Below are 22,621 nucleotides of genomic sequence, written 5' to 3' on the forward strand. Positions count from 1 at the left end.
CTACCGATCTGGAACAAAATTCTTCTTTAAAGCCAATTCTGTGCTTAATCAGTAGTACTAGGAATATTGTCTGAGTTTGCGGCGCTGGTGGGCAGCACTTGCTGCTCCACCTCAGGTAGAGCTAAATAATGTCGGGCAGACCCTGAGGATGGTCCCTCAGTGCAGCTGAGCTGGATAAGACAACCACATTTGGCTATTGACTGGTGAAAGCCACTGTGTGTCTACGACCCCTTAATAAAATTGTCCTGAGGTGAGGTAGCCTAGCGCACAGTGCACTATTATCAGTTTGTCCGAGGGAGTGCTGGGCACAATTTGGGAAATGAGTAGTAATAAGGTGCTGGTTGGATTGGATTATCCGCAGCACCAGTGGCAGGTCCATATTGGCTAGGACACATAATGAATGGAGCAGGTCTTACCTCCCTGGAGGTGGATTCTGCCACCAGTTCCTGGTATGTACCACTGACCCATTTATCAGCCCTGTCCCTTTGCGCCCCTTAATTAAGCCTGCGCAAGACATCCCCCCCCCCGGCTAATTATCCACCTGCAGCCTTTCCTCCTAGGCATCTATTGCAGACCAATGATTCCATATGTGCTGGTCCATTGCTGAGTGACATCATGGTGACTGGTTCACCTGTCGGGATTTCTCCGTAGGCTGGGGACCCTCTTCTTGCTACTGCAGCAGCATATGAAGTCTGGGTATCCACCTGTGTGTGCAGCTCCTTTGTTGTTGTTGTTTAGTCATGTCCGACTCTTTGTGACCCCATGGACCAGAGCACACCAGGCACTCCTGTCTTCCACTGCCTCCCGCAGTTTGGTCAAACTCGTGCTGGTAGCTTCGAGAACACTGTGCAACCATCTCGTCCTCTGTCGTCCCCTTCTCCTTGTGCCCTCCATCTTTCCCAACATCAGGGTCTTTTCCAGGGAGTCTTCTCTTCTCACGAGGTGGCCAAAGTATTGGAGCCTCAGCTCCACGATCTGTCCTTCCAGTGAGCACTCAGGGCTGATTTCCTTAAGAATGGAGAGGTTTGATCTTCTTGCAGTCCATGGGACTCTCAAGAGTCTCCTCCAGCACCATAATTCAAAAGCATCAATTCTTCAGCAATCAGCTCCTTTATGGGGGTGCATTAAGCATCCCATCTCCCTCCATTCTGTCTCCCAAAGGTTTCGAGAGAGAAGACCCAGAGATGCAATATTGTCTCTCTGTACTGCTGTTGCTTAGCAACATTAGCCTGCTCCTATCTGCATAACCAAAGGCAACAACAGGCAGGTTCTGCAGATGCAAGTGATTAATCTAAAAACTGGAACTTTGGCAGGCCTCATGGTTATCTGGAAGCCCACAAAGAGCTTAACCAAAGCAATGCTTTTTCTTAATGCGCTAGCTTATTGTGCTGGACAGGCAGACACAATGGGTAAATGAAGTTCTCTTACATGGATCTGAATTGGAACAGTTCTGGACCATGCTTTGCAGTTCTTCAGGTGCCAGTGAAGATAATAACAGCATTTATGTAGCACTTAGTAGTTTTTACAGCAAACCATTAACATAGATATTATTATCCCTGGGTGTCTGAGGCCCAAATAGAAATTCAAGAATGTGAGTGACTGCAATTCACAACTGAGCCTTTTAAGTATTCTACTTGTTCCATAGGCCATGCTGTTTATATCTGATGCTTGCTGTTAAAACAGCACATGAAAATGTTTGCACATCTGTATTCATATGCACCACACATAAAGTGATGGGCATAGAGGCATAGGGTTCAATGTTCCATTATTTCCTGCATCTCTCACTCACAACTGGACGCTGCAGCTCATGTCCTAGAATCATGGAATTGTAACATTGGAAGGGACCCCAAGGGTCATCTAATCCACCCCCTGCAATGCAGGAATGTTGCATCCTGATTCTTTCTTTGGAAAATAGGGGACATGTAAGAATTGGCCCCTTGCTGCTAATATATCCCTTTAACCCAAACTAATCAGTCACAAGATTGGATGTGATGTTATTCTATACCAAAAAAGATTTTTTAATCAAAGCTCTCAATCAAGAAAACCTAAATTCAGAAATATGATGCAAATCAGGAAATTTTTCCTGTTTTGTAAATTTTGCCTGAAGCAGTTTGCTACTTATGGAGCTACAGTATATAGGACATTGAAGTCCTGACTGTCAACTTGTTAAACTTATTCTGTTTCTCTCATTTCAAGAGACATTGCCCCCACAAAATTTCAAGCCTTGAAACAGTCCTGGTTTCAATGGTAACAAAAAGAGGCAATCTAATTCTGCGCATTTTCTGAATTGCAAAATGCTTATTTTTCATTTGTCCATGGATCAAGGGCTGCCAACCATTTTTGGGACCATGATCAAACTCACAAATCAGAGAAACTGCAGCACAACTTATTCTCTTGCCCACAACAGAATGCCAGTTTAATGTCTAATTTCAGTATGGAAAATGGGGGAGGGGACCCTGTGGACATCAGATATGGCCACGGTGGGAAAATGTGTGCCCATGGGCACCATGTTGGTGACCTTTCCTACAGATTGCTTTAATTCTATTTGAAATCTATCTACATCCATGTTGGGGAACCTCAGACCTGGGAGCCAAATGCGGCCCTCTAGACATCTCTGTCTGGCCCTCACATCTGTCTTGGCCACCCTTCCCAATCCTCCATCCTCAAGTGCTCTTGCCTCTTGATTGACCAGATCAATATATAAGTGCATGTGGGTAGAAACCTCTAACTTTGGCAAGAGTTACACCTGTTACTCCACCCACTTCTGCCCCTGACTCCACACCCTTTTGCCTCGTGGGCTGAACAAGGTTCCCTACTCTCGCTCCATATGGTAGTATAATTCTGTGTTTATTGCAATGCTTCATCTCTGCATGTTTTAATTATGGAACTGATTTGTGATTGATACAACCACAACATATCAGCACAGAGCAACAACAAAAGCATTCTTCCATTGGGAGGCATGTTTACTGCCATGCTTTGAAGGAACAATTGACAAGCAGATGTCTGATAATTCGCTGATCTGTATCCAAAAGCATGTTGGCCCTTGTCCAATCGATAGATAGCTCTTGCACAAAGCCAGCATCTCATTATCCAGATAACTGTGCTTGCTTATAAAGAGTAGCAAAAGCAGAGGAAATACAGAAACCACTGTAGATCATTACTCACATTTGTTTAGGTCTTCTCTCACCCTTTGAAAGGACATTCAGTAATCCTGATTCATAAAAAAGGGTTCTGCTGTACATTTATAGACAGCGCCTGGCTTAATAAAACCATATTTTTATGGGTTAGGGTTCATGGGAACTGTAGCTCAGTAACATCTGGGTACCAGAGGTAAATAAAAAGCCAACCTTATGTGGCCTAAAACACACACAGTACTCTTCGGCAGTTGACCTTGTGTGATCTAGAACACACCCAGAATGAAACACCTGACATTCTCCTGTAGGAAAACTTGATAAGCTTCCAAGGAACTCCTGGGCTGCCCAGAACGCAGCTATAAATCCATTATCTCACATACTGTCTGCCACATGCTACTTAAATGATAAAGCATGGAATGATAAGCGTGGAGTGGTTTATAACTTCCATGTGTCATTTCAGATGGCTGGATTGCAGGTTGGGCGGAAGATTTATTCCATGAATGAGGATCTGGTGTTCCTGCGCCCATTTCAAGAGGTGGAGACCATCTTGAACCAGTCTTTCTGCTCTCGGAGACCTCTTCGGCTTCTTGTGGCAATCAAGGCAAAAGAGTAAGTCGCCAGAAAAATCCAGGTTGCTCTTGGAAGCTGATTCTGAGCAGTTAATATAATATATATTAATGCCTATTATAATGAAGTCAACGTAAACATTTTACAATTCTACACTCTAGTGCAGTCTTGAGAGCAAACGTACACATTAAACCATGTATTATAAAATCACAACTCATACCTTTCTTTTTATAGTTAATGTTCATTGTATGCCTCATGCATCAGAGTTAATAACTTTAGCATACAAATGATACTGAATTAAGGATAACATGAATTTAGCAGTCATGAAAAACTCCCCAGCGTGACATCCCTGCTTCTGGGTGAAAGAGCTTTTAGAGCTGCTGGATTCCATTTTATTCTCATGTGACCTTATGATTCCCCCCCCCCCCATCTGACTGCTGAGCTGTGTTTGTTTGCCTATAGTCACAGAATTCCCCTTAGAATCCAAGCCCAATACATTACTTAATAAGTGATGAAGAATAACCACATGTGCACTGTTGTCATCCACATCCCTTTTATTTTTGACAGGATTATCAAAATCCCAGATTGCAGTGAAAAGTTGTGCTTCCAGATTCGGGGAGCAGCACCACCATATGTTCATGCTGTGGGGAGAGGTGAGAAAGGGGGATTTGCAATGAGCTCTGAACACAGAATAGGGGAGCTGTATACAGGTAGCTGAGCTGTATCTTGGAAAACAGGAGTAACCTATAGGATGAATCATGCCCTGTGTCTTAATGATAACACTAATTGCCTTTTAAAATTGTTAACAAGGTACATTAAAACAAGATGCTATGTAGTGGATTGTGCTAAATTCAACAGTTCACATCAGAGATGAGGAACTGGGCCTGATTGGTGGGCTGGATCTACATCTGGCCCACCCTCCGTGGGCCATGTGATGGGTGGGTGGGGCTGTCCACCTGTCAGTCACTTCAAAGGAAGAACTGGGAGTGAACTGTAGGTTTGCTTCCGATACTTTTTTCTTTGTTTGTGGCCTTGGCTTTAGTTTAATCCAGAGTTGCAAAGAAAGAGTCAGCTGTGTAGCTGTGGCTTGAATTCAAGCTGCAAAGTTTCTTGCCGAAAATTGGACCTTGCATTCAACACCAAATCCAGCACCAACTGCAAGTCACATTTTGGGCTGGGATCAACTCTGCTTGGGAGCTCCGGAGTGGAACAAAATCCTACCAGGGCTTGCATTGGCACCAGAATTCAAGCCCCATTTGCTGGGTAAGCTCATGGCTGGGTAGAGGGCCATTGATGTCAACCTGGCTGAGGGCGTAATCAGATCTGGAGCTGGCCTTGTCAGGCACAGAGGCACCTAGAGGTCAATCGCTACTGTTCTGCAATATCTGCAGCATCAATCCCTACTATTAGCAGGCAATATGCTGCCTCTTTATTAGTATGCCTGGTATAAATACTGGAAGCCTGGTCTGCTATGTCTGGATAGCTGCTCCACTTCAGGCTCCTCATTCCAGAAAAAGCCGCTAACATTGGAAGGTCTAGATTTGGTTCCAGCTTGCCGCTCCCACCGGTCTTATGATGTCTAAAGTACTGTTGGTAGGAAAGGCAAGGTATAAACTTATTGAATGTAGACAATCTAAAACAAAAAGTAGTTCAGTGTGCAATCCGATGCATGGTCACTCAGAATAAAGTCCCATTGAGTTTCAGATAAATGGGTATAGGATTGGCCTTCTAAACAGATTGTAGGATCATTTGTAAAAGAACTAACCTTTCTCCCTCCCTTTTGGGGGAAAGGTCTGTAGCTCAGGGGTAGAAAAGAGGGTCCCAGGTCCAATCCCGGACATATTTTGTTAGGGGTGGAAATGTTCCTTGCCTGAAACTCTGGAGAGGTCTGACTCGGTAGAAGAACCAATGGCCCATCTAGGGTTCCTTCAGAAAATCTGTCATATCTGCCACTCACTTGACCAGAAATAGCTTGTTTATTTTATTGCTTACTCTGTAGCTGTGCTTTCTAAACCCCTCTCCTGTCCAATTCTCTCTTAAGGATCGGTAGCAAGTGCTGTGGGCCTTCACCCAGGGCAGTGTGTCTTGAAAGTGAGCGGGAATAACGTGATGAATGAAAATTACACTGAGGTGCTGGAGCACTTTGCGGCATACAGGAACAGGCAGCAGGAATATCTGGTGAGAAACTGGTTAGGGAGGTTTTTGTTTTCTTATAATACTTCTAGAGGGTAAGAAAACACTGTATCATGCTGTTGTGCAACTGAATAAGTTGTTTTGCTGAATAAGTGTGCTTTGAACTTACATCTCCTCATCAACGAGGGAGGGTGCTTAGAATTCACATGAAAGCAGAACTTTGCAAATTTATCTTAGCCTCAAATATTCCTGCTCAGGTGGCAAAAAAGCTGCTTCTGTCTAGTTAGCAGGGACAACACCAAATACTAAATTAGATTTGGTTCTGAGACCTGAACACCCCCCCCCCCTTATAAAATCTCTTGACTTTTGTTGCATCCAAGTTTTAAAAGCAGAGCTCTCTCCTCTAGATGCAGAGCTGGTTTTGAATGCTAACATTCTTCTCACGAAATTCAGTGCACTTTATATTTCTTAGTAATTGACTCCACTTCTATCCCTCTTAAACCAAAACCTGTGCTGTGGCTCTAAATATGGGTAGACTAAATTTATCCAATAGGCCAGTGTTTCCTAAACATTGGGGAATCCCAACAAAAAATGTCATTTTGGGGCTTTTCTGCACAATCCTATCTGTATTCACTGAGGACCAAAATAGATGATATCTGAAATACCTGTATGCATTTAATGCCGTTGACTTTTGTTATTTGAAGAGAAGCCACAGGGGGAAGTGTTCAAGATTGGGACTGTGGCATGCGGTGGGGCATTTGTCTTGGGTGTGGTGGGGGTTTAACCCCTATTTTTCCATGCTACAGGCAAAATGAAAATATACCCCCCTACAGCTGCTATTGCCCATATCAGGTTCCCTCTGGGGCAAACAGCAGCATTGGAGGGAGGCAGTTTTCATCAGGAACCACAGGATGAAGAAAAAGCAGTCCGCAAATAGAAGACTGGAACTGATGAGTAGAGGGAAAATTCTTTAGAGTGATGGGGGATAATGCAATGCCTCTTTACTTGTTGCACTCTGGTGGACTCTGATCTGGAAGACAGGTCTCAATCCCTACTCAGGCACAGCTTTGCAGGACCACTCTAGTTCTCTGCTTCAGTTCCTCAACTGTAAAGTCATAGTCCCACAGAATTACTGTAAAGATGACCAAGTTAAAACACTATACAGTGGTACCTCGGTTTACATACGCTTCAGGTTACAGATGCTTCAGGTTACAGACTCCGCTAACCCAGAAATAGTACCTCGGGTTAAGAACTTTGCTTCAGGATGAGAACAGAAATCACATGATGGTGGCATGGTGGCCGCAGGAGGCCCCATTAGCTAAAGTGGTGCTTCAGGTTAAGAACAGTTTCAGGTTAAGAACAGACCTCCAGAACGAATTAAGTACATACCCGAGGTACCACTGTATTAGAAAGAAAGAAAATAAATGTATCCCAGCCTTCAGTAGTACCTTCTCAATGATGCTGCTGTTCTAAACAAAATCAGTGTGCAGCGTCATGCTGGAAGCAGCTACACACATCTGTTCCACCTTGCGTCCACAATGAAATGAAATGGACATGTGCAGCTGTTTTAAATATAACGTAGTACATGCTTAATCTGTTACATCTGAAGCACGACGGTGAGTATTGCATGTTGTGCTTGCACAATGCAAGAAGTGGCTGGAAGAAGGACTGAAGAACAGAGAGATAATTTTCAGGTTGCCAAAACGTATTTTAAGAATCACTTTCCCCTACCCCACCCCATGCCAAATATGTTTACATAAATAGAGTGGGAACTTTTACTTTATAACAGTAAAAGGAACTCACAGAAGAGGGAGGAGTCAGCAAAACAGCTATTCTCCTCCATCACAAGGCTCTCTCTTCATCTGCTATATTAAAAAGGGATATCATGGTACTGTCAGGGTCAAACCAGACAATGCATTAAGCACCTCTATGCACTTAATGAGCCAGGCTTGTTATTTGAATAGCAGCCATGGGTGGAGGGAGGGGCATTTAAATAGTTGCAGAGGGAAGGTGAGGTGGATCTGGACTGTGGAATGTTGGGAGTGGGGATTTAACCCTTTCTATCAGTCCAGGCCTCCTTTTTTGCTGCAAAGGTCATGTTAGAATTTCTACACAGTTTTGGCCCAGAGTATCTTAAGGGTTGCCTTTTCCCATATGAATCTGCTCAGTTATTAAGATCATCATCTGAGGCTTTGCTTCACATCCTGCTTCAGTATGAGGCATGGTTGGTAGTCATGTGGGACCAGGCCTTATCAGCAGTACCACCCAGCTTGTGGAACTCCCTCCCCTTGGAGGTTCATGTGGTCCCCATATTGTAAGCCTTTCACAGAGCTGTGAAGACTGTTCCTTTTCCACCGGGTGTTTGATCTTGAGTAATTCTGGCTCTATGTTGGTGGGGTTGTGGTTGCTCTGTTCAGATGTTCTCTCTAACTATATGGATTTCAGATATTTTAAATGAGATTTTCTCACATTTCCTGGTCCTGTTTATCATTCTTCTCATCTGCCTGATGTTCATCATCACCCCCATTGGCCATCCATCATTGGCCATACCCATCTCATTATTGGCCATGCTCATCCAGAACATCTGGAGCAGACCAGGTTGCTGATACCTGTAAATCCATCCAAAAGCTAATGTGCAGTGAAACTTGGGAGAATGTCTCTCTGACATCCCTTCTTTCTTTGGAAGGGTTTTTATCAATGGGTGTATCGAACGCATGAAGACGCTGAAGAGGACAGAGCTCGGCAGTCAGCTTCCAACTCATACCTGAATGGAAGTCATTCTGAATCTTGTAAAGGAGATCTCTTTACAATCGAGGAAAATGATCCCCTTAATGACAGCCAGCAAGACGAAGGTAAGACATTCCCTGCCAATGAGGGAAATGATCTAGGAAGTGATCCGTAGCTGTCCTCTGGTGGGGTTGGGGTGGGGAGGGATAACTTGGTCATGCAAAAGGCCTCCTGGCCCCACTTCTTAGAAATGACCTCAAATAGTAGGTCTATAAAAGACTTTCCTGAGACCTTGAAAAGCCACTGCCATCTGAAGTACTGGGCTAGATAGACTAATGACCTGGTTCATTATAATGCAGTTTTATATTTTTGTATGATGCATCAGTAGAATGGGAGCTAGATGTGCCTTTCTGCACAGGCAAGGTGACAGAGACAATAATTTATACCTGAATCACTGTGAATGTTTAATTTGGAACAGGGGTTCTTTTCTTGCCTTCAGCAGACAGTCTTCAAGGGTTGTCATTCAACCGTTGCCTATTACAGGGACTGGAGACTGGGCATTTCCCTGGACTGTGCCAGTTTCCTGCTATGTGCTATACAAGTGTGAGTCAGTGGGTGAGGAATCTGGTAGATCACTCAGGATGCCGCAAGCAAAAGCCTATGTTTTTTCATTCCTGCATCTCCTCCTTTGTGGTCTCTCACACTGGTTTCATATATACAAACTTTATCTCCAAAACAGTACATCTGTTTTTATTGACCTCTTTAGCTGTGCACTAGAGAAAATCACTGAGCCCCTGGATGCAGTGTTATAGGGAAATTGACTTGGCAGCTGCAATATCAAGCCACAAACCCAACATAATTGCACAGTGCCTTTGCTTGTGGTTGACATATATCACACTGGGCAATGTTTTTATTTTATATTTTACTGAATTACTTGTATCCCTTGTGCCACGTAGGATGCCAGCTCAGTCTTTCTCTCAACTTGTTACCCCAAATTGGATGTGACTGACATCTAGATAAACTGTGGGATTCTTAATGAGAATGTTATTGAGAAAAGGGGATTGTGGGATTCTATTTACTGACAGTGCTATATTTGGCTGAAGCTACAACACGGGGACTGACCAAGATGGCAAGAGATGAGAGTATTAAGACATCTGAGTCCCATTTGATATTTTGCCTATGTAGCTTCTCTTTGAAAGGAAGTATGCTTAACTTAGCCGAACTTTCCCCACTTGGTTATTGTGAAGATAAAACTGAGTATAGCGTTGAGACCTTGAGTTTCTTCAAGCAGGAGTGGGATGCAAATATAAATAAAATTAATACCTTAATAGGATGTTGCATAGCACCATATTTCAGCAAAATAATGAATGAAATTAAAACGTGCTTTAAAATTGAGATTGAGTGTTTGCTCAACAGGATCCCAAGAGGTCTGAGAACCAGCCCCACCAGTTGTGTCTAGTACTTCCTGGCAGTGTCGCCCCCTCTCCCAAGACATTACAAGACCTTTAAAATTGCTTCTGATGGCTTATAATTGGCAGAAGCATCACTGCCAGAATTTCAAGTAATTTTGTTGACTGAGCAGAAGCGAGGAGGGCTTTTAAAGTTCATCAGTGATAATCACGTTTTTAAAAGCTTTTGAATATTCATATTTGCATTGTGTGCTCTTGGCTGACTCGCAGTGCGATGGCATGTGCTTTGGCTGAATGATTGACAGTGTAATCCTAATCGTGCCTGTTCAGAAATGAGCCCCATGGAGTTCAGTGGTACTCGCTCTCAAATAAGTATTCATATAACAGGGGTAGCATTGTAGTCCCTGCCAAATGCTTTAAACATCCACCTCCCATGCACCCCAGGTTTCATGAGGCCAGAGATTATGGGAGTTGTACTTCATATACATACACACGCCTTTACTGTGGTCTTTGACACCTGAGATGTGTAGTTTCATGACCCACCCTCTTCCTGTGACTGTAATTTGTTGTAGAGTTGGAAGGGACCCTGAGTGTCAAGTCCTCCTTTGTGCTAAGTGGACACACCCATGAGATGGAGTGGTTTTTGTTTTTATTTCTAATGAATTCAGTAAGATCGCAGTGTTCATAAATGCCAAGAGGGCCTTTTAATTATGGCATGTTCTCACTCCTCCTGTGCATAATGGCTTTTTGTGCTGCTTCAGGGATCCTGAGAATTTTTTTTATATGCTATAGCTTGTGCTCTTGTGGTGTAGCCAGTGTGGTGTAGTGGTTAAGAGCGGTAGTCTCGTAATCTGGGGAACCGGGTTCGCGTCTCTGCTCCTCCACATGCAGCTGCTGGGTGACCTTGGGCCAGTCACACTTCTCTGAAGTCTCTCAGCCCCACTGACCTCACAGAGTGTTTGTTGTGGGGGAGGAAGGGAAAGGAGAATGTTAGCCGCTTTGAGACTCCTTTGGGTAGTGATAAAGCAGGATATCAAATCCAAACTACTCCTCCTCCTCCTCCTCCTCTTCTTCTTCTTCTTCTCCTCCTCCTCCTCCTCCTCCATCTCTGTGCTCTTCTAATGACTGAACTTTGGTTTGCAGAACTGGCCCTTCAGACTTTTGACTCCCCGTTAATCATCAGAGAAGACACTCCTCTTATTAGCCTAACGGTGGACAATGTTCACCTGGAACATGGCGTCGTGTATGAATACGTCAGCACTGCTGGGATCAGGAGCTTTGTCCTGGAGAAGATCATTGAGCCCAAGGGGTCCTTCAGCCTCACAGCAAAGGTTTATACCATTCGGTGTTACTCTTTAATGCATCAACCAGGCATCCACTACTTTTCCCTGTCCCTGAAGCTCAGTAGTTACAAATGTATATAGAAATGTGTTAAAATATATTGAAGTCTATTAAAATTCAGTTGCAATGAAAAAGGACCCTTTGTTTATGGGCGACAATCTAATGGGAGATGGTGTACAATGAGTTAAAGAAAATCTTTAAACTTACCTTTCCTTAGAAATCAGAAAGAAACATTTCTTCTAGGTGTAATTGCAAATGAATTGCCCAAGAACACAACCTATTCCTATATGCAACAACCAGCAGCAAGGATAGTATATGCAAGAAGTTGGAAATTAAGAGAAATCCCAGGGAAAGAACAACGGATATGCAAACTAATTGAATATGCCTAGCTTGCCAGTATGACATCTGAAATAAGAAACCAAGATGACAAATTGACAATGAGTGAGTGGGAGTACCTAGGGGGATATTTATTGGACCTTAAATATGACTTCCAGGTTAGGGGATGCTTTGTGATCAACAGCTGACATTATAAAAGATAAGAGAGTGTGGAAAATTAGGTGAAGAACTAGTGTATATGCAGCCAAATAATATGTACAAAGAACTGTCATGAAACACGGGGTGGGAAGTCAAATAGATTTATTGCATATAGTATGGAAAAGAAGATGTAACAATAAAACTAAAGAAACTCAGAAAATAGTCAGATGGCTGCAGAGATGTTGAGACTAACTTACTGCAGATTGCAGCTGGCAAAGGTTTTTTTTTTTCACAGTGGGGAGGAAGGGGGGACACACCAGAGAAAAACCTGTCACCCAACACCTCATTACTACATTATGGTTAGTCAACCCCCACCTCTTCCAAAACATTTTTAGAAATCTGCCTACTTTCCACAGAAACAGCAGGATTTCCCTCTCACTTTTTGTGGAATGAGGGTTCCACAAAAACAAAGAACAAAATTTGAGTCACCACTTGCGTTACAATTTAACTTTCTAAAGTGTTCCCTTGAAATACGCCAGGAAGCGTGTCTACCTGCCCAGTTGTCATTTTTGCCTTTGGAATTGTGCGATCCTGGCTGATGTATTTCCAACGTTTCATCTGCTTAGAGGTTTGTGGCCTGCTGTTCCAACCAAACAAGGTAATTGTTTTCTAATGCTTTAGATTTTGGAGGCCTTTGCTACAGATGACAGCTTATTTGTGAGGAACTGCAGAAGGCTTATGTCCCTCAGCAATGCTGTGGTCACCATGCCGCAATTTGAGTGCCGGCAGATTTGCGACACAAAGTTGGAGAGCATCAGCAGAAGGGTTGCCAGCTATCAAGAGGTGAGATCATTGTGCATAACGACATCATGACACTGGAGCATAAATGGCCTCGGTCCATTTATGAAGGAGCGTCTCCACCCCCATCGTTCTGCCCGGAAACTGAGGTCCAGTACTGAGGGCCTTCTGGCGGTTCCCTCGCTGCGAGAAGCCAAGTTACAGGGAACTAGGCAGAGGGCCTTCTCAGTAGTGACAGCAGCCCTGTGGAACGCCTTCCCACCAAATGTCAAAGAGAAAAACAACTACCAGACTTTTAGAAGACATCTGAAGGCAGCCCTGTTTAGGGAAGCTTTTAGTGTTTAATAGACTATTGTATTTTAATATTTTGTTGGAAGCCGCCCAGAGTGGTTGGGGAAACCCAGCCAGATGGGCGGGGTGTGTGTGTGTGTGTATATATATATATATATATGCAGGTTTTGGTGTCCTCGGGTGTCTTCCCGTGTAAAAGTACACCCGAGGACACCAAAACCTGCATTCCTGTACCCGTGAAAATCTACGAAAGCAAATATATATATATATATATATGCGCGCGCGCGCGCACACACACACACACACACACACACACTGTGTGTGTGTGTGTGTGTGTGTGTGTGTGTGTGTGTATATATATATATATATATATATATATATATATATATATATAAAACAATTATGCTTTTAGATTTCAAATCCCCTTTTAAGGAGGTTGGCTGGGTGTAGGTGTGCATTATGTTATGTGTTTTAAACTTTTAGATGGCTTTTCTGGTTTTATTGAGATTGCAGACTAATGTCACAGCCTGATTGTGAAACACTTGCACCATATCCAGTTAAGGGCCTTCTTCACACAGAAGCAGGCTTTCCAATCCGACAACTCGGACTGGATGCACACAGCTCATTTTACAAAGCCAAGATATGATGCCTGCAGATCAGACAGGAAGCAGGAGTAAGGGGATCCTATCTACCCTCCTCATCAAATAGCTGATTAGTATGATTCTAGTTTAAAAAATAAATAAATGAGTAGCACATATCCAGAACCCACAGCTTCATGCACAGTCTTTTGGATCAGAGCCCCAGCTTACATTATGGGATTTAAGCATTCACTTGCTATCATGGATAGCATTTCTACATCATTTCTGGTCTCTCTTGGATTCTGTGAACATCTTGAAGCATACAATACATAGATTTATGTAGTTAATAAGGAAATACATTTTCTGTGAATTATTGGATAGAGGGCCACCAAGATAATTTTTTTTCTTTTGTGGGTGGAAATAAGAAGAAAAAAAAGGAGCAGCTGTGGTAGGGTGTTCGATTTATTTATAAGTGCATAAACTCAGGGGCAAGTAGTTTGTGGATTAGTGTGCTAGTACAATTGAAACATTTAACTTTCTTTCCCTAGTTCGCAGATGAGTTGAAAACCAAGGTGAGCCCATCCTTCAAACGAGCCACAACAGAACTTCACCCTCTGAGCAGCATGGATTTCTGCCCCACCAACTGCCACATTAACCTCATGGAAGTGTCGTATCCCAAAAACACTACCTCGGTGGCTAGGTCGTTCAGCATTCGCATCGGACGGAAGCCTTCTATTATCGGCCTAGATCCAGAACAAGGTGCTCACTATCTCTTAAGAGCTTTGCATACCCACTGGAGCAACACCCAGCTGTTGTTCAAGACCAAATTCAAGAAGAATGCTTCTACTAAGATGCCTGGTCCCCTTTGAAGGTTTTATGAGAGCATCTGACTCTGTCATAGGACACAGCGTAATAGTGGGAATAGGGTGGGTGGGGATGAGCATAACTATCATGCTGCACATGACAGCCAAGCAGCCTTAAGCAAATTCCCCCCCTTTTCTGTATAGAAGGGGTGGTTTATTGACTGGGAAAGAAACCTGAAAGACTTAACAAGAGATCCATCACCATGCAAATTATGGCTGCAAGGCTTGGCAGCTGTAAGTAGGCAATTGAACAAGAATGGTCTTCCACTGGTGTCTGTGCTAAAATAATATGTTGTTTTGAGCCAATTTATGATAATACAAGGAGCAACTGAGATACTGGCAACAGGGAAAGGAAGGCCAAAGGTCTAGGACTAGCTCATGGTTGCTGTTCTTGCCCCAGTATTTACAGAATTTGACAGGCTTGAGTGCAGCTATTGGCCTGCTGATAATTCCAGATAAGTAAATAAATTTCATAAGCATAGTTCTAACCTTTAGGTAAATTTTAAAGGATTGCTCTACGATGACTACAAAGGGTCTTCTGGGGCAGGGAAATTCTTCGTAATTCCTTATTTCTTCCCATCTGTCACTTATATCTTCCCCCTTTTGGAAAACAGTTCAATAAATAACATATAAAAGAATTTGAGGTTGCTCCTTAAAAGAAGCTTTAAAGACAAGTGCTTTCGTAACCAGCATTTTTAAATGTTTAACAGGAAGCTTAAATCCAGTCTCATATACTCAGCACTGCATAGCCAGCATGGCTGCACCATCATGGAGATGTTTGGCGCCAGAAAATGGGGACCTCAACCCACATGGACAATATGATGGTTGCTTTGGCCAAGAGAATGGAGGAACTACTCAGGAGGAGAGAGGTCTCACCTTTCTGTTGAAGCAAGAAGATCGGGAGATACAGGACTCCTACTTGCAGCTCTTCAACAAACTAGAAGTAGCAGTTAAAGAAATGAAACAATACGTCTTTCAGATAAATAAGTGAGTTGGTTAACATCTTGCCTTTAGAAATCGTTGTGCTCAATCGGGGGGGGGGAGGAGAGAATATCAGTTATGATTGAATTATAACTCTCAATGCCCTACTTGGCTTAGCTTTAGTATGCCTTAGAGCAGGGGTGATGCAGAGCCTCCGATTAAGGTTTTAAAAGCATGGGGAGGTTCACAGAGCGTCAGCCTACAGGTGTCCCCATGTATGTATAGCAGAGATTACAGTTCTGGCTCCTGGAGCCCTTGGCTGGTTTTTCTTCTTACCATGATACATTCTACATCTGCAGGCTTTTGTCCACCATTACTGAACCCACGGCAGCAGGATTATGTGAGCCTCCCTCCATGGAGGAGATGCCTGCCACATCCTTGGTCTCGGAAGAGAGCGATATTGACAAAGTCGAGCATGGGATGAAGAAGGTTTGTTTCAAAGTGTCTGAGGAGGACCAGGAAGATTCGGGACACGATACAATGAGTTACAGAGACTCATACAGGTGGGTTCAGTGAGGCGCACTGCTCGGAAGCCATTTCACTTGGGTACTGTGAAGAATTATACATCCATGTATCATCAAATGAATCACATACTGCTGTTAAAACTTGTGGTATCAAGAATGCTCATGTTCTTCTGCTTGATGGCTTAATCTAGTAGCAATAGTGGAGTACCAATCAGGAAGTGAAAAAAGAACCACCCAAAAATAAGTTTTTTGCATCCTTGGAGAACCCCCAGAAGTATATTTGTAAAATAAAAGAAAAATTGTAGAGAGCGAGAGAGCAGAGACAGAGAATAAAGCCCCTTGGCACCAAGATCCTAAGAGCATACAGGGTGCTGATGGTAGTTGAGAGAAAGAGAAATGTCTAAACTGCCTGAGCCCCTGACAAGTTATGAAAAGGGTAATTGAAAGAGGGGTGATGAGGGTTTCAGGTGTGTGACCCAGGGACTCCTGACAGCTTGTTATAACTATCCTTGAAGAGAGATTGTGAGTTGGGTGGAAGGAATGTGGGCCATGAGGTCTAAAAACTCCCCATAACCACCCACTCTATACATGAGGTTTCAGAAGGACAGCAAAGCAAAAGGATTCATTTCCCTTTTTTCGTCCTCCAGAACGACACCCGCCCCATATAGCTATGAAATGCGCAAATTTGGGGCCAGCAGACTATATGGCACAGCGGGGGGAAATCCCTGGGGAGCAGGGGGAAATTCACCCTTTTTTCTCTTTCCAACTCCTGAAATTTCCCTTTCCAAAGAGATCTGAGCAGCAGTTCTATCTGACTATGCCACAGAATTGTATTTCAGGTTCTAGTTGTTAATAAATGCATTTGAGAACATGCACTAAGCTAGAAACAGAGGCGATTTTAGGGTAGTCCCACCGGTTCTGGGCACTGGTATTGCAGGGGGCGCCACAACAATGATGTAGAATGGAGCATGAGAGGTGGGGGGTGTGTGTGCCAAATTTAAGCATCGCACAGGGCACCACTGAAATTTGTGAACCCAAAGTCCACCACTGCTAGAACTGCTTATTACATGCAAGATGATGCCTTTTTGGCTGGCCTACTTCTCTATGCCATCACAAGAAAAATGTTTGTTGCGCCACAATCTGTGAATCCATTCCAGCAAATGTTAATGATGGCTAAATTAGGAGATTAGTCACAGCTAACCTTTATTAAATTGTGTCCTTTGTTTCTTTAAATTGTGTCCTTTGTCTTATAGATATAGACACCTACCAATCTTACATTCTTATTCAAAGGGTTCTTGCACTTTGATAACAGAGCAGAATCATAACCCATATATTGCCCTTCTGGTTTGCTGGTTGTTTGTACATTACCACATTTTATTCTAGTACGACTTACCATATGGGAGGCCACTTGTAAGATTTTTGAACAAAAGTTAAAAGTTTTGTGCAGTGATGCAGGATGAAGGGGAAAGCAATGGGGAATTGAAGTGACCCCAAATAGTCGCATTTTGACTAATGCTGTCCTCAGTGACACAGAATGTTCACAGCAACAGCTACCTACTAGCTAGCAATACCTTCTCACCATTTAGTACATCTGCATTGCAGGGTAGGAGGAATTTGTCCCTCTTCGTAGGAAGGACATTCCATCACTCCAGACAAATTCAGTTGCTTTTCTCCATGGTCTATTTCTAATCTCATTCTGCCTTAACAAGCTAAAATCCAAATGTTTTTAAATCTTACCAATTCCTTCTCTCCTTAAAAAGCACTCTGTGCTTAAAATCTGCTAACAAATGGATCATCACTCCTTATATACTTAGGACTGTTCCCAAATGTACAGTAGAGCACATATGACGTGGGCCAGGCTCTAATCATTACTTGCACGGTACGAGTTTAAGTGCATCCAGTCCAGAGTTCACAACAATTTGACATGGTGCACATGTCAGTCACAGGATCAACTTACAGCAGGGCCTCAGTGATCAGGCAGGTCAGGTGAGGTCAGAGGGAAGAATTTCCCTCTTTATCCGGTGAAGCATCGCAGCTGGGAAGAGGGAATCTTTTGTGGGTTTTTCAGGAGTAGACGCCTGTTAGCTTCAGACTGGTTCTGCAGCTGTTGTTTGCAGAACTGTTAACTTGTTGTCTTATGTGTACAAACACACAATCCACAGAAAACACAGACTAATTGGACTTTATAACGATTACATCTACAGCAGTATTTTTTTGCATTACTCAGATCAGCAGGCACCAGTCTGAGGCACATGGAAGTAGACTGAATTAACCACAACACTGCTGTTTGGAAGATCTCACAAGAGATTTCAAGTAATGCGCTTTTTTTTTTGGACTTTGTGGTTTTGTGTCCTAAGTGGAACAAATTCTGGATCATACATTAGAAGGATAGGAGAGAACAGAATATGCTGTTTTTGAAGGGGCTGTCAACCAGCTAGAGGTTTTTTTTGCTGCCTAAATCATAGCCCTTTGATGAGGGCATTATGAGACTCATATACCCTCCACCCAAAAAAGGTGAAAACTGACAAGTGAAGAATAGCTTGGTCCCTCTCCACTTGTTCTAACCCGGGAATCTAAAGATGCAAGGAAGTTGCCCACTCCTCTGTATTGCTGATCGAAGGAGCAAATAAGCTAAATGAGGCTCCAGCAATACAGAGGATACAAAATGGATTTAGGCCAAGATACACAAGGCTTTCCTCCAATAGTACTCCTCTCGCCAGGCACACCAACAACATGAGGTAATTTATGGCATTGGGGGCAGGGGGAGTTATTTCATAGTAGTAAAAAAACAAACCAGTTTGAACTGGCTCTTCATCTCAATTGATTTCAATCCAATACCAGAGCTAAAATTCAAATACTCTTTATTCAGTGCTTTGTGGATCACAACAATAAGGAACTAAGGCACCTGTACTGTAGAACAGAAATTCCACCCAGCCATTCGGCAGGCAATGCTATTTTAAAGAGACCTTTTTAGCCTGATATAGGAGCATATTTATATATTCTTAAATTTGTTGTTGTTGTTTAGTTGTTTAGTCGTGTCCGACTCTTCGTGACCCCATGGACCAGAGCACGCCAGGCACTCCTGTCTTCCACTGCCTCCCGCAGTTTGGTCAAACTCATGCTGGTAGCTTTGAGAACACTGTCCAACCATCTCGTCCTCTTTCGTCCCCTTCTCCTTGTGCCCTCAATCTTTCCCAACATCAGGGTCTTTTCCAGGGAGTCTTCTCTTCTCATGAGGTGGCCAAAGTATTGGAGCCTCAGCGTCAGGATCTGTCCTTCCAGTGAGCACTCAGGGCTGTTCAAATATCTCTTGACTACTCCTGTCACTATGGAAATGAGTCTAGCAAATACTGAACAACTTTACTATTAGACTGCTGTAGAAAGTAAGGACTGTTTGAAAAATCGCTTTGTGCATTTCAGTTCCTCAAACGTGGTTCCCTCACTCCCCATCACCACCCTCTGCCTTTGTAATATAGCACTATAAAACCACAGAGGTTTTCAGGTAGCTTGGAAGCACTTCTAGTAGCTGCAGTTATAGAGAAGCCTTTCCTATTCATGTCTGTGAACATTGTGTTCCCAGAAGACTCAGAAGGGGGAAATAGTAAAAGAATAAAATTTCAGGTTCCCCACCCCCTTACCCAGCTTTCTTATTTTTCAGTTTTTCAGAAAACTGAGATCCAACATATTTGTTCTGAAAATCTTGTCTTCAGGCATAAGTGACCAGCTGCTTCTCATGGCATATATGTCACCTAGTGAAATATCACACTGTTCAAGCTTTAAAATTTAACTGTGTGGTATTTAAAATGTTTATGTACCACTTTGTGTAAATAAATCTTGAGCAGTGTATAATATAAAATTTATTTTAAAAAACCAAAGACGATGAATCAGTATAAAACCACAAAATAGTGATATTTTGACAGATCACCCTGGTTGGTGCTAGAAGGGAAGCATAAAGTCCAATCAGAAAATCTACATTTGAACTGTATTTCTGGGGAGCCAGTGTGGTGTAGTAGTTAAGAGCGGTAGTCTCATAATCTGGGGAACCGGGTTCGCGTCTCCGCTCCTCCACATGCAGCTGCTGGGTGACCTTGGGCCAGTCACACTTCTCTGAAGTCTCTCAGCCCCACTCACCTCACAGAGTGTTTGTTGTGGGGCAGGAAGGGAAAGGAGAATGTTAGCCGCTTTGAGACTCCTTCAGGTAGTGATAAAGAGGGATATCAAATCCAAACTCTTCTTCTTTCCTGCTGCAGTGATTCAAGTGCTAGTCGGATGGTAGCTCTTTCTCCAATACTGGACTTTCTGATCTGGGAGGAATAACAGGGGACCCCTTCCTCTTAAACATGTGTTCATTTCCACATACATGTCATGCCTTAGGATTGTTGTGAGCATAGTGATCCAGGTACATTGAGTATTTCTCCTGTGTTGTTGGCAAAGGAGATGGAATTTTGTGTGAAGCAGAGCTCTCAACATGACAACCAAACAAAGAAAGCTACTGAGCGGTAGCCAAAAACTGTCAAACGTTTGTAGAAAATCCCCAGCGTGTTTTGCAACCTGTGCATTAAAGAAAATAGGCCATGGCAATTCAATTAGAAGTGCTATTTCTAGCACTTCAAGTTTCCTAGTCACAGGAATTAGCATCATTTATTTCCTCTAAGAGCCGAGCATTGAACATGTAAAAAGCACATTTTGCATGGTTTAAATCCTCAGTTTTGGTTCCATAGAAAAACTGTTGGTGGGTGGTAGGCTAATCTTTTGCTGGCAGTGTATCTTCAGGGTTTTTCTACCTACTCACAGTGGAATTTGTATTAATGCAATAGAAGTAATTTTATTCAGCTTTTCATATGACTCTTATTCCTGTGCTGTGTTTTGTTTAATGGGTTCCATAATTGAGCCTAATCTGTCCTAGATGACACAGTGAGATCAAAGGCAGATTCCCAGTGGGGCTGTCACTTGTTTCAGAATTTAAATGAAAGATGAGAGAGTTTGTTCTGTCTTACCTCTTTTAGACTCAGACGATTAAGCATACATAACCTATATAATAGCAATTCAAGAAGGAATCAAATGTGTTTTGATTGGTTTTGGTCAGAAAATGGATATCCCGGAGCTTACAAGAATGAGTAAAGCACAGCTAAGAAGATACTTAGCTGGCATTAGTCATGGTTTGTTGCACGAGATCTGATTCGGACAATCAGTTTATCTTTCATAGCCATTTGTCTCTTCCTAACATTCCTAAACATAGTGTAGTATATCCCTTTCAGAAATTAAGAGAAATAGATACCTTTGAGAACAACTTATATATTGATAGCAGAAATCAAGTGGAGCATTCTCCTTCACCCTTGTCGTTTTGATTGAGATGAAACAGCTCTTGGATATCTTGTGCTTACTGCATTTATTGTTTGTGTTGTTGTTAAACTGTTAAGATGCAGCAGCTTGCAGATCTACACAGACAAAAATATCATGTCGTATTATTCTCCTGCTCATCATTATTTAATCCCCACAACAACTCTTAAGAGGAACCCTAGGGAAGGCTGAGATGCAGTGACTGGCCCAAGGTGAACCCACTGAGCTTCATGGCCAGGTGGGGATTTGAACCCTGGTTTCCCAGGTCCTAGTCCAACACTCTGGGTATGTCTCTGTATCCAAGGAGCTAGCAAGTTCTCATAGGGGTCCATTCCATAGAGAGGGCCCCTGTGGTAGCCCAGCGTATGGAGTTTCAGACTTGAATCCCACATATGTGAATTCAGGTATCACCAGACTCATGGGCTTGTGCTTCCTTGGACCTTCATTTCCCATTTTCAACATGGGAGCAGAAGAGAGCCAGTGTGGTGTAGTGGTTAAGAGCGGTAGACTCGTAATCTGATGAATTGGGTTCGATTCTCCGCTCTTCCACATGCAGTTGCTGGGTGACCTTGGGCTAGTAACACTTCTCTGAAGTCTCTCAGCCCTACTCACCTCACAGAGTGTTTGTTGTGGGGGAGGAATTAAAAAAAACAACCAACAACATGGGAGCAGAAAAGACTTCTCTTGTGGGGTAGTTTTGAGCATATTTAAAAGATTGCAATGTTGCATAAATTATATCCTATTCAGAGAAGGTGCCTTCAGTCTCATCTGATTGGTTAACATTCTGGCACAACAGGACCAGAGGCCAAATGTGGTCCTCCAGACCTCCCTGTCTGGTCCTTGGGATTTTCCCCAGGCCACACTCCTCAGTGGCTCTGTGTCTTGGCCTCCATAAGTGTTTTCGCTTGGCCAGAATGTGACCTTGAACTCTCATAATGCCTCTTGCTCGCCTTGATGGACAATATAGAGGGGTTTGTTTTGAAATGAACCTATTGCACAGATGTCATATTTAGATTGACTCATGCATACTCTTGCTTCTTGGCATGCAACCCATTTTGACTCCTATGTAAAAAAGTAAGAATGGCTAACGAAAGTTAGAAGACAGGATAGTTACGTTAGGTCAGGAAATTAGAACTCTTTACGAATTCTGCTATTGGTTCTGCAGATTATGCTCTCTAATAAAAATGTATGTTTATGTTTAAATCTGTTCTGGTCTGGATGGATTCTATGGCAAGTATATCTCACCCAACATGCTTTGTGTGGATGTACTTGAGTATGATGATAAAACCAGAGTCCTACTCCTTTCTATAAGTCAGAAGGTGGCAGTGGCAGTGGCAGGTAGTTTTAAGGGAAGTCTAGACTCAGCAGAATAGCTGAGTGACTGTCCTGGTGACCATCCAGGGATACACCTGGAAATGTCACAAAACAGGTACCGAAAACAGTGTTCCGTCATTGTGCATGCTAATAAAAAACTGTGTGGTTTTAAGTTAAATCTGAACTTTAGAACATTGAAGCTCGATG

At 43.0% G+C, this 22,621-nt stretch overlaps 1 protein-coding gene across 1 annotated transcript in view; it reads left to right on the top strand.

Annotated features, from left to right (window-relative positions):
* The window catches only part of PREX1 (phosphatidylinositol-3,4,5-trisphosphate dependent Rac exchange factor 1), a 219,292-nt gene that overhangs the window by 180,668 nt on the left and 16,003 nt on the right, over positions 1–22,621 (top strand). The window contains exons 18-26 of the mRNA XM_083746110.1: positions 3,595–3,743; positions 4,269–4,354; positions 5,743–5,879; positions 8,521–8,686; positions 11,114–11,301; positions 12,467–12,628; positions 14,001–14,211; positions 15,026–15,302; positions 15,596–15,799. Of these exons, the coding sequence (XP_083602236.1) occupies positions 3,595–3,743; positions 4,269–4,354; positions 5,743–5,879; positions 8,521–8,686; positions 11,114–11,301; positions 12,467–12,628; positions 14,001–14,211; positions 15,026–15,302; positions 15,596–15,799 (1,580 nt within the window). The remainder of the gene's footprint in view (positions 1–3,594; positions 3,744–4,268; positions 4,355–5,742; positions 5,880–8,520; positions 8,687–11,113; positions 11,302–12,466; positions 12,629–14,000; positions 14,212–15,025; positions 15,303–15,595; positions 15,800–22,621) is intronic.

Source organism: Podarcis gaigeae (genome assembly GCF_964106915.1).
Source record: "Podarcis gaigeae genome assembly, chromosome: 6".
Classification (NCBI taxonomy): domain Eukaryota; kingdom Metazoa; phylum Chordata; class Lepidosauria; order Squamata; family Lacertidae; genus Podarcis; species Podarcis gaigeae.